The sequence below is a fragment of the Artemia franciscana genome, chromosome 13 (genome assembly GCF_032884065.1).
Source record: "Artemia franciscana chromosome 13, ASM3288406v1, whole genome shotgun sequence".
NCBI classification, from domain to species: domain Eukaryota; kingdom Metazoa; phylum Arthropoda; class Branchiopoda; order Anostraca; family Artemiidae; genus Artemia; species Artemia franciscana.
In genome coordinates, this window is record NC_088875.1 from 42715390 (window position 1) to 42733432 (window position 18043).

Below are 18043 nucleotides of genomic sequence, written 5' to 3' on the forward strand. Positions count from 1 at the left end.
CTCTCAAGTCATCCGTAATAGATAACAATCCTAAAACTGTGCATCGTTTATATTTATATTGTAGAGTTTTGTTGTTTATTTTTATGTTGGTTTCGGTAAATGGTCGCATGCTCCATACTCTTTCTTTTTTTAATTTGTATTTTAGCACATTCTCGCGAGCTCCGCTTTTGTTGTGCTATTATATACAAATGATTATTTACAATGAAATTGTTCTACTAATACTACTACTACGGAAATTGCCAGTTTTTTCGACAGGAAGGGCAAAAAACGATGGAAACGTGAACTTGAGGTAATTTTAAATTTACCGGAAAACCTTAGAAAACATCCACTGTTTACCGCTCGGCGATACATTTTGTTCGTTTTGATATGTTTGGAAATATTTGGGGTCATAGAAAATTAAACCCAGACATGAACTAATTTTTAAGAAATTGTGTATGAAAGTAATGAGCTACGTTAACAGTGGTATCGATTCACAAAAATTTAGGGAGGGGGATGTATTTTTCAAAAACCTAGTGGGGGAAGCTTGTTATTTTTTCTATTTTTCACCAATGAAAATACCAAAACAGGCATTTTTTCAATAAATATATCCAAAAAAGGGTATTTTTTAAATAATAGATGTTAATGTTAACAACTTCTAGCTTCTGAAACACTGAAAGGTTTGGTGAACTTTCAATTTCTTTGAGAGCAAGAGGCCTTACTGAAAACAATAAATTTTAAACATTTTTTGTATGATTATAACATTGAGGGATCTCAATGAGGCTTCCAGACAATGTCATTAGTTCTTCCCTGTATTGTTGATCATTTTGTTGACTTTCATTCTCTTTTTTTTTTGTTCTATCCAGAACAGAAAATGTGTTCCTTCTTGTTTTATGCTGGTATTTTTAGTTCTTTCGTGATTATTTTGTTGACTTTCATTCTCTTTTCCTTGTTCTTTTCCAGAACAGAAAATTTCTTCTTTCCCGTTTTTTCTGCTCTTTTTAGTTCTTTCTTAATTATTTTGTTGACTTTCACGCTCTTTTTTTCTGTTCTCTCCAAAGAGGAAAATATATTCTTTCCTGTTATTTTCGTTATTTCCTGGTTATTTTGTTCACTTTCATTCTCTTTTTTTCTCGTCTTTCCCGAACAGAAAATTTCTTCTTTCCCGTTTTTTCTACTCTTTTTAGTTCTTTCTAAATTATTTTGTTGATCCTCACTTTCGTTTTTTCTGTTCTTTCCAGAACATAATTTTTTTTTCCCCGTTTTTTTCTGCTCTTTTCAGTTCTTTCTTAATTATTTTGTCGACTTCTACTCTCTTTAATTCTGTTCTTTCCCGAAGAGAATATTTGTTTTTTCCTGTTTTTTTGCTGATTTTTTAGTTCTTTCCTGATTATTTTGTTGACTTTCAATCTCTTTTTTTCTGTTTTTTCTCGAACAGAAAATTTCTTTTTCCCATTTTCCTACTCTTTTTAGTTCTTTTTTAATTGTTTTGTTGACTTCAACTCTTTTTTTCTGTTCTTTCCAGAAGAGAATTTGTTTTTTTCTGTTTTTTCTATTCTTTTTTGTTATTTCCTGGTTATTTTGTTAGCTTTCGTTCTCTTTTATTCCGTTCTTACCTGAACAAAAAATTTGTTCCTTCCCGTTTTTTCTGTTCTTTCCTGATTATTTTATTGACTTTCACTCTCTTTTTTTCAGTCGATAATTTGAAAAATAAAACCAGACTGTATGAAACGAATTTTTAAATTCGTTTTACCGATAATTTCAATGGAAGTTAGGTCACTTCATGTCGCTGTATTACTAATGTAACGGTTGTAGGGTAGATCAAACAACTACACAGAAAAATTTAATTTTTGCATGTGTGAACCTTTAAAAAGTAAATTGAGCATTATTACTGAATTAGAATTTTTACTTTTTTAATCGCCCATCGTATTTTAAAAATTCTATTTTTTTATATTAATTGTTTTGGAGGTCGAAACAAAATTTTGTGTAGATAAGCTTCTAAGCAAAACTTTGCATATTAAATTCAGTATCAAATAATTAATATTTCCATTTTTGAATTTTGCGTAAGACTGTCTTACACAATAGTGTATTTTACATTTTAGGTCAACATGTGTGCTCAAATATACGTAAACCTAATAGATCAATATGCGTACATTATCACAAGACAAGACAGATTCAGGACAATATCATAAACCTTTTGGTTCTAGGGCGATGGAAAATGAACCTTCAAGACCTTTTGTGGGTATTCCCTATACAGCAGCAATATACTACAGTGGTAATAGCCGTCTAGGACTAAACGAAAAGCCGGTCTTTGGCGGTTGGAATGGGATAATGTAATAAAGAAAGATTTAAGGGAAATTTGAACTTCATAGGAGGGTGTAAAGAGGGAGCCTTTGAAGTTTCGTCCTGTGGTGGCGCAGTGGATTTGACCTAAGCTTGGTAATACGGGACCCAGAGATCGAATCATGCTGCAGCAATGCACTGCAGGGCCGACGCAGGGACCTTTGTAGTCAAGAATCGTCGTTAATCTGATACAATACGAGGGAGCCTTTGAATAGATTGGAAAAGGAGCGTGCGTAGCTGTTCTGGCCTCAGACAGATTGGTTCTGCGGTGAGTTGTTAGTAGTAGTAGCAGTAGTAATAAAATAAATTAAAAATATACTAACTCGTATAGGTACTAGTTCAAAGCTTTCAACTTCTCCATCTGCGTTGGTTGGGACAAATGTGGAAGGTAGCTCCAAATCATATACAAATTCTATATTTGGGAATATACCTCTTTCACTCTCGAACAAGAAACTATAAATAAATTACTATCAAAATTATAAATCATAATAAAATAATGTATATTATACAATATAATACAAGCATTAAAATACAATTTTTGTATTATTAGAAAACAATACAATATTATATAAATAAACAATATATAGGCTATTATACGATAAAATATATATAATACAATAAATTGTAGTAAAATATTCATGGTGAAAATAATTATAGATATACTTATTATCTAAAAGTGGAAACTTATGGAACCGTGAAATTAGCAAAACATAAAAATCATTTTCCATATCAAAATTAGCTCTCATCTTGCAATAAAAATTACAAATCGTTGTTAAAAAAAAGTCGTAAGGTCGTTGTCACGACCTTACCAAAAACCAGTTTAACGGACCCAAGGTTGGCCCAAAGACCCAGGCACGCACTAAGAATTATTTTCAGGGGACAGTTAATTTTTCGAAGCCGCAAATACGGAATATAAAACTCATCTTAAAAATCATGCAATTGCAGGGTTACATTGGCCCCTAGACAATTGCCAGTCAAAATCTGAACAAAAAGAACATTTTGTCAAACACTTGGAATGTGTAGAAAAAGATGATATTTCGGCCTAAAAATTAGCCTTTTAAAAGTACGGCACTAATATTCAGTGTGAGAATATTACAAGTTGGAGAACGATACTTTACTACAATTTTGTTTCTAAAATACACACTCGTCATCAAGGGTCAGGTCTCAGTTTCCACCATACGGAACTAAAAACGAGGTAATTAAAGCATTTGTCCATAAGGTTAAGGATGTCAGTTAAATGACTAATTTAGATCTCCAGATATCGAAAAAAAAAATGAAAATTCCAAAAATCTATAGTGTACTGGAGACCACTGGGTATTCTATCTGGGAGAGGCACCAAGCACCATAGGACCCCCCCCCCCCTCGTTGCTATAAAACTGAGTACTAAAGCAAACAACATTGAAAAATGTAATAGAGGAAATTTAAGTCCATTCCTGAGGATAAAAAAAAAAATATTAAAGGTATCAGAAAAGATAAAGCCATTCAAGTCAAGTCAAGTGAAATCTTGAACTACCAAGGACATCATAAATTAAACTTGAATGTTTAAACTATTAAACTGGAAACTTGCACAGCATATATGGATCCTAGAAATTAGGAAAAATCGAAATACAATTTTTGATGAAAAAGAATTGTGTTTGCATATATGCCATTTTGGTAGTAATAGATATGAAAAAAAATAGAACGTGGCTGAAAAATCCAAAAAAATGAACTAAAGACACATGACACCTCAGAGCTTATGTTAATTTACATTTCCTTTGAATACGTAGTTGTCTTTGAGATTCAGAAGATTGTCAATGCTTGAGTTTTTACGAACAGAAAGCGAAATCAAATCGAACTATTTAGTTTTGCTTATTAATTTTCAAAGTTCAACTTGACAACACTGACAAAAATGCGATACTGCTTTCATAGCGTCATAATTTTGAAATAATCAAAAGAAAAATTTAAAGAGAATCGCAGTTTTCACAGATTAATAGAACTAAGATGAGTATATGGAGCAAAAAAGGGTTTATTATGACAATTTTGGTACTTTAAATTGCCTTAAAAACAATAATATTTGCATTTAATTTTCTTCGCATTTTTTATCAATTCCGCCTAACATTGGAACGAAGATAAACCATTTTTAAGTAAAAAGCAAAAAAACGAAATTTTTCCTCATTTTACACTAGTCTACGTTCTGCATATGAATGAATGAATGAATGAACTTTATTACCCGTAAAGTATAAAAAACACAAAGTACGGAGTATTATAAATAAATAAACAAAAACAAATACGATAAACAGCGAAGAAAAACAAAATTCAAACTAACAAAAGACAACATGGACTAATCAACCAGTATCAATATGGAAAAAAGGCTGCAGAGGGTCATAAACGTGAATAAAGTTGACAGTCTTTTTACATAAATCGTCACTGGAAGACCGAATCCGAGAAGGCACATCTACTAAACCAAATCGAGCAATTATTTTTTTGTTTCGGTGCCATCTAGGAAGCCGGAGGAGGAATTTGCAATATCTGAAATAAGCCGTACGTAGAGTATGTCGATCTTTCTTACGAAACAGATGAGCCATGCCTGATAAAAACAAAAGCACAGGGGCGCAATAAGCGTTATAAATCATGCACAAACCGTTGCGGTTGTAACGGCTTTTGTTTGGGGATATTTTTCCGTAAGCGACGCGTAGGTTTTTCACGGCTTGATTCACTAGGGATGAACAGGTAGTGGAAAGTGTTGGGCCGAAACACAGACCAAGCCAACTAACTAAAGAAGAACATGGCAGAATTGCAGTCCCAGCAACGAATGGAGCGACCGCATAAGGGCTATTAAAACAAATAAACTCGCATTTAGACGCATTAACTGACAGTCCAATCTTAGATAATTCATTGGTTAATATAGTAAAATTAGAAAGCAATCCACGGCGAGTCCGGGCAACAAGAAGAACGTCATCTGCATATGCAATAGAAGACAAACCAGTATTACCGTAAAAAACAGAACTTCTAAGGGGACGCAGGCACGATGCAAGCACGCATTTAAATATACTAGGAGACAATACGGCACCTTGCCGAACTCCCTTATTAATTTTTACCGGGTCAGATATTTGGCCATTCCAGGTAACTTGAATTTTAGACTTTGAATACCAAGAAGACAAAAAAACTTAGTACGGAAGGATTAACACCTGGAGCGCAAGGGATAATAGAGCCTGAGAGTGCACAATATTATCGAAAGCTCCAGAAATATCAACAGTAAGACAGTATAAAGACATTTTAGCTTTTACGGCATCTTTCATGAGTCGGCTTAAAACATGATGTGCATGGGAGCAACCGAAACTTTTCCGAAAACCAAATTGAAAAGGCGTAAAATCACAATTCGACTCAATTTCTGGTAGTAACAAATGTTCAAGCAACTTACTTAAGAAACACGATACTGTAATGGGACGATAATTCACACATGACGTGGGGTCCTTGCCTCGCTTTTGAATAGACGTTACACGGCCACAAAGGAAACTATCAGGAACAAGCGACTGTGCTAAGCAAGACTGGAAAAATATTTGTAGATGGTTAAGTAGAGCAGGACAATCATAAGCAAAAAATCGGTAAGAAAGGCCGTCACCATCAAGGCTATTTGAACGTTTAATTTTTCTTAAAGCCCGGCGAATTTCAGATATTGCTACAGGCTGGACATGAGCCTGCAGGAGACGGTATGGTAAAAGCGGTTTAAGCAACTTATAATAAAAAGACTGAAGAAAACTATTAAATACACTGAACACACGCTTATAATGATCAACAAAATTAGCTAGCTGGAGACAAGATAGGGTAGATGGGGAACATTTCTCACTATTAATAACCTTATTCCAGGAGGCCTTATCGGTGGGGCCTGGCCATGCATTCAAGCGTGCCCTCTTCAAACTGGCCTTATATTCAAGTTTACACTTTTGTTTCACAGAGAAAACAGCTCCGGAAGATGGTCGGTCACATGATATCCACATACGTAGCCAAAATTTGGCTTTTTGCTTAGCACGTTTTACTTCAGGATCAACGTTCCAATTAGGCTTTCTTGTACCAATCCGAAATTTATCCACAGGCACTGCAGCTTTGGAAGCTGATTTAAGGCAATGGACGATTTGACAATAATAGAAATTTAGGTCAACTGTACTTGAAGGCGAGGAAACTGACGTTTGCAGCAGGTGATATGGCACTTTTATGGTCGAGAGTAAAGCAGTTAGTGTAGCAAGGTATAGTGGGACATTAGCACGATCCCAATTCAACTTCGTATGCCACTTCGGCTGAGCCGAAAGTGTTTTGCCAGATAGCTCACAGGACAAATTACAGCTAAGAATAAGGTGATCGTTGTCAATCTTCTCTTCGTCCACCCTGACAATCGATGATATTAAGCTGGAACTGGAAGAGATCATGTGATCCAGGTTCGATTTTGAACAGCCTCTGTCATGAATATACGTGAATGGGAGGCTCTTAACTGCGACGTGATATATGCTAGGAAGTGATTCTAGCAAGAGGATTGATCTATCGGAGGTACCAAGAATATCACAGTTAAGGTCACCAGCTAAAACCCAATTTAGGTCTTTCAAACGTAGACTTTCGAGTAGAGAGTTTAAACTGGAGCAACATTTAGCGAAAGATGTGAACGTCGATCGCAAGGTAAGTAAACGTTTATAAAGGCGGTACTGTCACATTTAATCGCTAAGATGTTATCATCACAATATCACAGAGGGCTTTGATGGGGAACGGAAAAAAATTGCTAGGCCACCGGAAGGGCGGCCTCTAGTTTTCTTGGCCTCTTGCGAAAAAAATGGTGGACAGAAGATCGCTTCAGGCTAGAAACGTTTGATTTGGTCAAAAGATGTTCTTGCAAGAACACTATGTCATGGACTAATAATTCATTAATTAACAAGTCTTTGTCTTTTGTGCCGTTAATATTAAGAGAAGCAAAACTTAAAATAGTGGCTTGGTTCGTTTTGGAGCAGAGTTCAGAGCGCGTTTTATCACTGGGCAATTCATACTATAGGAAACATGAGCTTCGCCGCAGTTGGCACATTTCGGAGCCTCTAAGCAAGGATTGTCTTTTGTATTGGAATGGCATCCAGAACATTTAGAGCACTTCATCTCATTCGGGGCACATGGGCAGTGAGCTAACGAATGATGGATACTTTGGCATCTAAGACACCGTCTGGGCAATTCTTTGTATTCCGATATTTTAAAAGACTCATAGCCCAAGCGCAGACCTGTAGCGATGGCAGATTTTAGTGCAGCGGAATCAAGGAACTCTAAACGGAATGTATGAGAAGAGCCGATCTGGCTGGCCTCAACAAGACCAGGAATAACGGAGATGAGTATACTGCTAGAAACACTAACGGGAAGTCCCCTAATTACTCCAAGAGGTTTGCGATCAATCACTTTAGCAAGAATATTTGGATAGCTCGCAACAGCAGATGCGGCAAGAGAATTGGCAGAAACTTTATCCCGCGTAACAACAACCCATCTTTTCCTTACCGGATCGGACTTTACCGACACAATACCGTCATGTCCGGCGAAAGAATCAAGCTTTTCCTTGCGAGAAACGGGGTCTCTTAGTTCTGGAGGCGGATATTTAAGAACAACGGCGTACGAGGGTTTGTGATTGGTACCCTTACTATCTGAGACCAAAGAACTATTAATAGACGTTGTTGGACTATTGAGGTGAGCAAGCGATTTTAACTGATCAAGGCACTGGTTGACTTTGGCGGTAAGGATAGAATAAGCTGACGCCGGAATGCTAGGGACTTCAGAGGGGGATTTGATCACGAACTCTGGAATATCAATATTTTCTGCAGAGCAGCGAGAAAGAGTAGCGATAATGTCCGACAATGAACTATTCTTAGCACTGGGTCCCGAACGACGAGGTATAGGCTCATCTGGGAAGCAATTGCCATATAAAAGTTTTTTAGCTCCAAGAACATCTTCATACGGGAAAAAATCATTAGCGTATTTCATAATAGACTGATGGTCCAACCCCTCATCGAGATTGTGCTGAGCAAAATTCAGAACTGGGCAATAATAAAGCGTACTGGTATTCCAATTGTCCATGATAAGCAAATTTCACTCACGGCTCGGCATCAGTCCAAAAACAATTAAGTGAAAAAGGTATATCCACAGAGAAGTTCTCAATAAGCACAATTATGAAATGATCCACACTGGCTAAATGAATGCAATGAGAATAAATAATAACTTATCTTTGAGTGGGGCAAGTAATCCAGTGATTTGCAAATAATCCAAATATTTCAATGCACGACTCAGATGATAGTAGTGCTGAATACTAACTCACAGCCACAATCCATAAATAATTATTAAGCCTTAATCATATACAAGTTTATAAATTTATCTAACAAGTTCAAAAGTATTTCACTCGTTATTTATTCCACATATTTATAATAAAAAAAAAACTACTTTCAGAGAATTCAGGTTTGGATCAAAATATTATAGACCTTTAATTGAAAGCACATTTTATTGAATGAAAATTAAGCTTGTTTGAATCCTTTTTAGTTTTGTTGGGAGCCGCTACACTGTCAATTAACCTAATTATCTATTAAAATATCTATTAAACCTAATCAAATTATGCCCTTTTCAATCTAATATCTAAGGTTGCCTTACTTGTTTTTAGTGAAAGCTAAAGTGAAATGATTTCAAAACAGTATTTCAAGCTTCTCCAAATGGACGCAATCTCTTCGCTCTATATTTAAGGTTAAACTTTGTTTCTAAGAACAAAGGCAAATGTCCAGTGTAATCACTTTAAAAAATTTATATCTGGAAAGAAATCCACTGAAGTAGGCTGTAAATATAGAGAAGAATTAAGCTGCCCTGACCCCTGAGAATAAGGATTTATTTGGTTCGATTTTCTATAGATTTTTCATTTTACTACAAATAAATTATTTTATTTTAATCTACCACAATTCTTTTTTTTTACTACAAAAAAATCCAGTGTTTTCATTATATCAATGACTTCGGGAAGAACACTGGACGAAGCTTTGGAGGTAACTGGGGAGCAAGAAGAATCTACCCCTACCCGTAAGGATTTATGGTTGTCACTAAAATCAGGTCTTCGGTACCAGGGTCGGTACTCTTAAGGACCCAAAATCACGGCAGTAGTTTGCTAATTATGGAACAAAGTGGCATCTAAAGTCGACACGGCGGTTTTCCAACTCAAGTACTCTAGCATATCCAATAAAGCGAGTTTCTGTTCTAACAATTTTTTTTTAATTTACAACAGAGAAGCGGCCCAAATTCACAAAAATGTAGGGGGAAAAGACATTTTTCGTTAAAAGAAGATACAGAAAAGGTATTTTCCAAAATTTCGGATAGGGAAGACAGAAAATTTCGAGATTGAAAAAACAAATAATCAAAAACATATTTTTCAATATCTAGGGGAGAGAAGAAATTGTCCTCCTTCCTTCTCGTAGCTGGTGTGATTAACATGATGGGTGGGCCTGTGCAAAATCCGTGCTTGAATTTTATTGGATTAGAGAAATCACGGAGGATTTGTAGCTGATATAAATCTTTTATTCTTATGCCCTTACATTTTTGGATCCTGGGGACGGCAGAGTCTTTACATCAACCAGTACTTGTTCCCTTTGTTCTTCCATCTACATTATTGACTGTTTTACGTCCAAAATGATTTTTGCAGGTACGGATCCCGTAATACCCATCATATATATACAATCATGTTATATGAATCACGTATCGATTTTTTTTTAATACTAAAATTAGAAATCGGCATACTATATTTTAGATATCTTCAAATTTATTGATACCGAAATTAGCCAGTTATTGCCTTACTTTAGATTCTTAGAGGCCTGGTCCAGGTACCGAAGCATCAAATTTTGATTCACTTTTCTCTGGATATTTTCTGAACTTTTTTATGAATTTGTATAATCAGAAAACATTCTTATAAACCACTGAAGTAGAGATAGTAGCATAAGGCCATAAGGCTTTCAGACGGACATGTGGGAGAACCGATTTGATTGTTATTGGGAGGTGTGTCTAGGCAGTAGGACTGGTTTCTATGGAAATTTGAAGGGTGATTGACCTTTAACTTTTTGATCTCAATAAATTTTATTCAAGTACAAAATTCCACGCCAGATTCAGATCAAACTACAGAGGACTAAAACCGAAGCAAACGCTATCATTGTTCTATAATTAATCAAAAAGTTAGATGTTACATATTAATCTTCTATATATATAAAAATAAGTTGTCTGTGTGTGTGTGTGTGTGTCGAGTGACGTCATGTTTGTGTGTCGACTGACGTCATGTTTGTCGACTGACGTCATTATAAGGATTGAGCTGTATGCGTCATGAAGTTGTTTGTCGACTGACGTCATGTTTGTCAACTGATGAAATTACATACCGGGACACAAATGACGACCGGGACACAGGGAATATAAATGACGACTGAGAACCTCAAAGAGAAATTACAGACTGGGACACCCGGACACAAATCACGACCGGGACACAGGGAATATAAATGACGACCGGGACATAGGGACACATCGTTAGAATAATGAGGTATAGATCTGAATACGGATTGTTTTTCCCATGGACAATTATATGTTGCATGTTCAAGAGTCAGTAAACCTGACAATCTATTTATATGCACAGACAATGGGACAGCGAAGAATGTTGTATATTCGCATGTTTTACGTAGTTAAAAACATATATATATATATATATATATATATATATATATATATATATATATATATATATATATATATATATATATATATATATATATATATATATATATATATATATATATATATATATATATATATCTATTCACAGGTGGGACACAGGGACACAACTACAATGGCACGTAACGACTTACGCTCGCGGGGGGGGGGGCTTGGGGGGCGCGAAGCACCCCACCAACTAGGTGTTGGGGTGGCGCCTCGCGCCACCCCAACAGCTAGTTTATAATATATTTTAAGCTTTTCAAATAGGCAGGAATTCTACGTTCCTGAAATATGGTTAAACCATGCTTCTAAGACCAAAGGAAAAAATGTAGCGTTGTCACTTTAAAAAGTGAATTTGAAAAATGTTCACCCGAAATCTTGAATACAACTGTAGAGTAAAGAAAGTAAAAAGAAGAGTAGCGTAAAGTAAAAAGAAGAGTAAAAAGAGTAAAGAGAAGCTCCCTGACGCGTGGGAATACGGATTTTTGGTTTACTTTTCACTTAATATTTACTGAACCGTTTGATGAATATATTTTATTAGACATGCATCTTACAAATTTAACAGAAAACTTTTACCTCTGTTTTAAGTGGAAATGGCCTATTTATATAATTCTTTTTTTTTTTATTACAAACCTACTATAAAAACATAAAGGAAGAAGTGGAGTACATAAGAAATAAGAAAAAGAAATAGAGAATAGAAATCACTTAGAAAATAGAGGCACGAGGTGCGACTTGGCTGATGCTGATTTACGCTTAGCACAGAGCTCGAAACTATATAAATGATGGAAAGGACCACAGACATGGAAATTCTGAAACTATTTTTGAATTACTGTACCTAGAAGGAAGATATAGGAGATATTTACAAAACTTATTTTTTCTAAGACGCGACATATCTCTTCCTGTCAGGAGGAACACTCCCGACCAACATGTAACGTGGGGCGCAACACAAGACGAGAAAATCTTTCCAAGATCTTCCCGGCAAAATCTACCTCGTTTTGGTACAATCGTACCATAACTAGACCGAAAACTTTCCACTATTAGACAACAAATTGCCTCTATTGTCTGACATAATATACAAGTAAACCGTGCTCCTAGATACACAAATGAATCAACGCAAGAAACAGCAGAAATATCGATAGAAAGAAGAACTGGATAAATGCAGTTAAATGTTAAAAATTCACACTTCGAACTATTAATTCGCAGACCAATACTAGAAAACCCATGCAGGAGCCTATCACAATTCGATTGAAGAGCTTCGCGCATTCTACTAATCAGCAATAAATCGTCAGCATACGCGAGATACGTTATCTCCACATCGTTAAGAACTGAAATGGGCAAAAGCCCATCAAGAACATCAGCAATAGCCGACTTAAAAATGCTGGATGATAGCACGCTCTCTTGGCGGACCCCACCTTTTATTTGAATTGGAACACTCAGCCACGAATCCCATTTAGCAAAAACAAACAAATTTAGCAAATTACAATAATTACATAATAATTTTATAAAATAGAATATTATAATTATTTTATAAAATAAAATATTATAATTATTTTATAATATTATTATTTATTTTATAAAATAAAATATTATGATTATTTTATAATATTTTATAATATATAATTATTTTATAATATAAAATATTATAATTATATAATAATTTGTAATAATTACAATAAATACATGTAATTTAGCAAATTACAATACCAATAAGGTAGTGTCGCACATATACATTTATTCATTCCCGCTTGAATCAAAGAAGCAATTGCTTGATGATGATTCACAGAATTGAAAGCCTTCTAAATATCAAACGTACAAAGGAACACAGAATCATTCTTGAATTGCGCATCCAAAAGGATCTTAGACAGAATTCGACTGGCATGCTGACTACCAAGACCCTTCGAGAAACCGTTTTGATTTGCACCGCAATCTTCAACAGAGGTAATGAGCAATATTACATACTCGAACACTTTGCTCACATTACAAGCAACTGTGATTGGCCTGTAGGATTCACAAAAAATCTGCAAATTTACTTCTCTTTAATACAAACGTTGTGACCAAATAGAAAACCAGTTGGCACGATTCGATTGCATAAAATAACTTGAAAAATCAACTGGAGGTGAGAATAAAGTTCATTCGGTACTCTAACAAGGTGTTCGGAGCAGCGACCTTTAATGTCGGGTGAAGGCGAGGGTTTAAACTTCAGTAAAGCTTGTTGGATGCTTGTAATTGTAACATAAGGGATATGTGATTGCGTGAATCGAGCGGTAAATGAACACAAGCAGAAAATTTTGCCCAGATTGAAGGATTCTTGTCTGAGAAAGTGTCCTTATAATATTATTCCCATGCACTAAGTGATAGATTGGAAAGTAGTTGACCGTACGAACTCTCTTCAGCTTTATGAACTTGGCACCATGATTTCTGCGAACCAGAGAACTGCAAAGTTCCTTTAGGGGAAACTTGAGGATTTTTTTTTGTAGTTACGCTTTGTCCTACACTTTAGGTCAAAGTGGTACCACAATGTGGGCTTTCGTAGGAAATCCAGATGCGCAGCCAAAACTTGGCTTGATGCTTAGCCTTAAAAAATCGGAAAGCTAAATCAACCTGGTTTAGCTACAATCTAGTATAATCAAATGCGGGGGAGACTATATTGGAGTTTATTTTTTAGCTGTGAATTTATTATTATCAATTTATATGATTGTGAAATGGAAATCCAATCTTAGCCTCAGCAAACCACAAGTCCATAGTAAGTAAGTAAGATGGACTAGACCCTTAAGGCCAAAATCAGTGGTGCTAATCTCTGTTTCATGGCCCTTCAGTCAGGAAGGGCAATGGGGGCTGGGGGCCAACCATCCTGTGCATTCACACACCTTTCCTGTTTACCTTCCCTAGATTTCTCCAGGTACCCATTTAGAGCTGGGTCAACTCTGGCTTAGCTTACAGTCACGCCACTGACCCCTGTCCTAAACCAAATAGCTGGTCACAACTGGAATCAAACCCGTGTCCCTTGGACAAAGAATTCTCACACCAGCGCGCCAACCACTTAGCCAGGTAACAGAAAATTGAAGCAAAAAGTCACTCGTTCTCCAAATAGTAAGAGGCTTATTTGGCCCAAACTTCCACTCTATCTCAACAGAAAACTGAGACTTAAGTAGACTGAACCAAAGGGTTATCAGAAAATACTAGAGTATAAAAATTTATTATATACTATATATCTATGATATAAAATGTTTTTTTGTTATATAGTCATTAGTTAATATAATATTATATATAATTATATATATACTGTTATACAACTATTATATGGTTATTCTACAATTAATCTAGATATATCGGCAGTCCTAGTCGAGTGGACTGGTGTGCTGGATTTAGGATCCTTTATCTGAGAGGGTGAGGGTTTGAATCCTAGTGTACCCGATAATTTGGTTTGGGACGGGGGACAGTGGCGAGACTCTGTAAGGTCAATCAGAGTCGACCCAGCTTTAAATGGGTACCTAGAGAAATCTGAGGAAGATGAACAGGAAGGGTGTGCAAAAGCACGGGATGGTTAGCCCTCATCCCCCATTACACTTCCTGGCTGAGGGGTCTTGAGACGGAAATCAGCGGACCTTAAGGGTTCAGTATCAAATCTTTCACCTTTTTTAATATATGTAATTATTTTATAAAGAGTAATTCCATACTATCAGAGCATAGAAAACTATTAAGAGAGGAAATTTCCGCCCTTTAAGTTTGGCAATACGAATTAAAACCTGCTAGTGCTACTGACGCTGCAGCGTCATTGAGCGTCTGAGGGCTGGTGGCCCGAAGTATTGACCTTAGGAATCAAAGGTGAGTAGAAGGAGACGAGGTCAGGCTAGATTTGCGAGGGTCTAAGGCCCAAGTGAGTGGAGGGAAAAGATAAACTAATCAAGCTAGAAAGGTAAAAATGTTCCTGAATAATTTTGGAACCATGAAAATGGTTATAAACTGTATATATTCCCCTTAACTCACTGAACAGAAATCCAGAAAATTGGGTATGGAATGAGGTTATGCAAGCGCCAAAGGCCTGGACTGCCAGCCTTAGTGAGCGAAGCGATCAATTTATTTGATTTAACAAAAGAGAGGATAAACTGAAAAAATCTAGTTTAGGTTTTTATGGCTGGTGTTGCTTTTAAGTACCAGCTATTTGTAAACTGAAATAGAAACATTTTTTAGAACTAAACTAAAATGCCCTCATTGAGAAAAAAAATTATTTAGCTAACTTACATATAACAAGAGCTAAAAGCTCATATGGCACTTGTGACGAGGCAAGAAGAGCTAAGAGCCAAGAGCTCATATGGTATGAGCTCTAACAAAATTCTAAGAATCAACAGATTGATTTAAAAAGAAAATCAGAGGCTTAATGCCGGTCAGGATTTACCAATTTTTTTCTAATTTTTCCTCTCCCTTTAGCCCCCCCCCCAGATGGTCGAATCTGGGAAAACGACTTTATCAAGTCAATTTGTGCGGCTCCCCGACCCACCTACCAATTTTCATCGTCCTAGCACGTCCAGAAGCACCAAACTCGCCATATCAATGAACCCCTCCCCCCAACTCCCCCAAAGAGAGCGAATCCAGTACGGTTACGTCAATCACGTATCAAGGACATTTGCTTATTCTATCCACCAAGCTTCATCCCGATTCCTCCACTCCAAGTGTTTTCACGTTTTCCAAGAATTCCGGTTTCCCCCTCCAACTCCCCCAATGTCACAGGATCTGGTCAGAATTTAAAATTAGAGCTTTAAAGCACAAGATCCTTCTAAATATGAAATTTCATTAAGATCTGGTCACCCATTCGCAAGTTACAAATACCTCAATTTTCAAAACTACCCCCCCCCCCCCCAACTCCACCAAAGAGAGCAGATCCGGTCCGGTTATGTCAGTCACGTATTTTAGACAGGTTTTTATTCTTCCCATCCAGTTTCATCCTGATCTCTCCGCTTGAAGTATTTTCTAAGATTTCCGGTCCCCCTCAACTGCCCCCCCCCCAATGACGCTGGATCCGGTTGAGATTTAAAATAAGAGATCTGAGTTACGAGGTCCTTCTAAATATGAAGTTTCATGAAGATCCGATCACTCCTTTGTAAGCTAAAAATACGTCATTTTTTCTAATTTTTCAGAATTAACCCCCCCCCCCAAATAGAGCGGATCCGTTCCAATTATGTAAATCACGTATCTAAGACTTCTGCTTATTTTTCCCACCAAGTTTCATCCCGATCTCTCCAATCTAAGCGTTTTCCATTATTTTAGGTTCCCCCACCCCAAACTCCCCCCAATGTCACCAGATCGGATCAGGGTTTAAAATAGAGCTTTGAGACACGATATCCTTCTAAATATCAAATTTCATTGAGATTCGATCACCCGTTCGTAAGTTAAAAATACCTCATTTTTTCTAATTTTCAGAATTAACCCCCACCCCCAACTACCCCAAAGAGAGCGGATCTGTTCCGGTTATGTCAATCATGTATCTAGAACTTGTGATTATTTTTCCCACCAAGTTTCATCCCGATCCCTCCACTCTAAGGGTTTTCCAAGATTTTAGGTTTCCCCCTCCCAAATCCCCCCCAATGTCACCAGATCCGGTCGGGATTTAAAATAACAGCTCTGAGACACGATATCCTTCCAAACATCAAATTTCATTAAGATCTGATCAACCGTTCGCAGTCTAGCATTCATTCAATGCAGTCGCATTTCACTAGCTCTGATAATTAGTGACGTGTGATTATTGGCACGAGTATTTTGGATGCTCGGATATTTAGATATTTTTTAAGAGTACGGTGAAGAAATCAATTAGCAGGTCCTGCGTTTCACTAGGCCACCTGTTAAACGGTGATTACCACTGCTGACGTGGGCCTGTCCCACTAACAGGTACGAGTTTTTTGGCAACTTGTAAATTACATTTGATAAATTTGAGCTACAGATAAAGGCCAAATTTAGTATTCATGATCTGGCTCTAGCAAAGTTTCGAGGATTCCCCGATTGGCCAGTTCGTATTATTGAGGTTTTGGATCCAAAGACTGCGAACTCAAAGTAAAAAATCTTTAAGTATCTGGTTTTTTGCTACGGGTCACATGACACCCAGTTTGTTCTCGAGTCACAGCTTATGCAGTTTGAAGCAAATAAGGCTGAAGCTATGAAATCTACCAGCAAGGGTGTAAAGGGAGCATTTGATGATTTTATTCATCAACCGAACATTTATATAGAACTTGGCAAAGAGAAGATAAAAACTCAAATTCCAATTCCTGAGCAACAAACTATAGCAGGATCGTCGGCTATTATTACTCGCATTTCCGCGACAGAACAGGAAATCCAAAGTGTGATGGAAAATCTTGCTAAAAAAATAGACGATAAGCTGGACGAAAAACTAGCGGCTACTGCTGCTGGTAGGCAGTCTCTATCCAGTGACACTTTGCATGCCATAAAAGCTCAGAGTTCAACTATCGTTAGTGAGGTTTATTCAGCATTGATTGTTGAGTTTGAACCGAAATTCCTAGCCCTCAGTAACAAGCTGAAATTTCTAAGAAATCAAATAATATTTCTTGAGGAAAGAGTTAAGAATGCAGAGCAGAAACTGGATATAAATGATCAGGACTTAAGGCTAGATAGTCTTATTTTCAACGGTATCAAACAGCCTCCAAGTAGTGACTTAAAGTCTGTAATCGGGGGTGTGATTCGCAATAAAATGGAAATATCTGTAGTGTCTGATGGTGATATTGTGGAAGTGAGAAGATTTAAAATAAACAGTTCTACAACTCGTCAAGATGCCATAACTCCGGTCCTAGTCAAACTCAGGTCGAAAGAAATTGCCCAAAAAGTTTTTAAGCTTAAGTCGAAACTAGTGCGCACTGGTATATTTGTATCAGAAAATATAACAAAGCAGAGACGGGACGTTCTGAACCTAGCACGTGAAAAATTCGGTAATAAACAAGTGTGGTCTGATCAAGGTCGCGTTTATATACGCCTTGCGAGTGATCCTTTTCCCCGTCACCTATGG

At 36.7% G+C, this 18043-nt stretch overlaps 1 protein-coding gene across 2 annotated transcripts in view; it reads right to left on the reverse strand.

Moving 5' to 3' along the window:
- LOC136034962 (uncharacterized) overlaps positions 1-18043 on the reverse strand; it is a 58616-nt gene that overhangs the window by 5780 nt on the left and 34793 nt on the right. For both annotated transcript variants that reach the window (XM_065716517.1, XM_065716516.1), the window contains exon 7: positions 2643-2772. In XM_065716517.1, coding sequence (XP_065572589.1) covers positions 2643-2772 — 130 coding nt within the window. The remainder of the gene's footprint in view (positions 1-2642; positions 2773-18043) is intronic.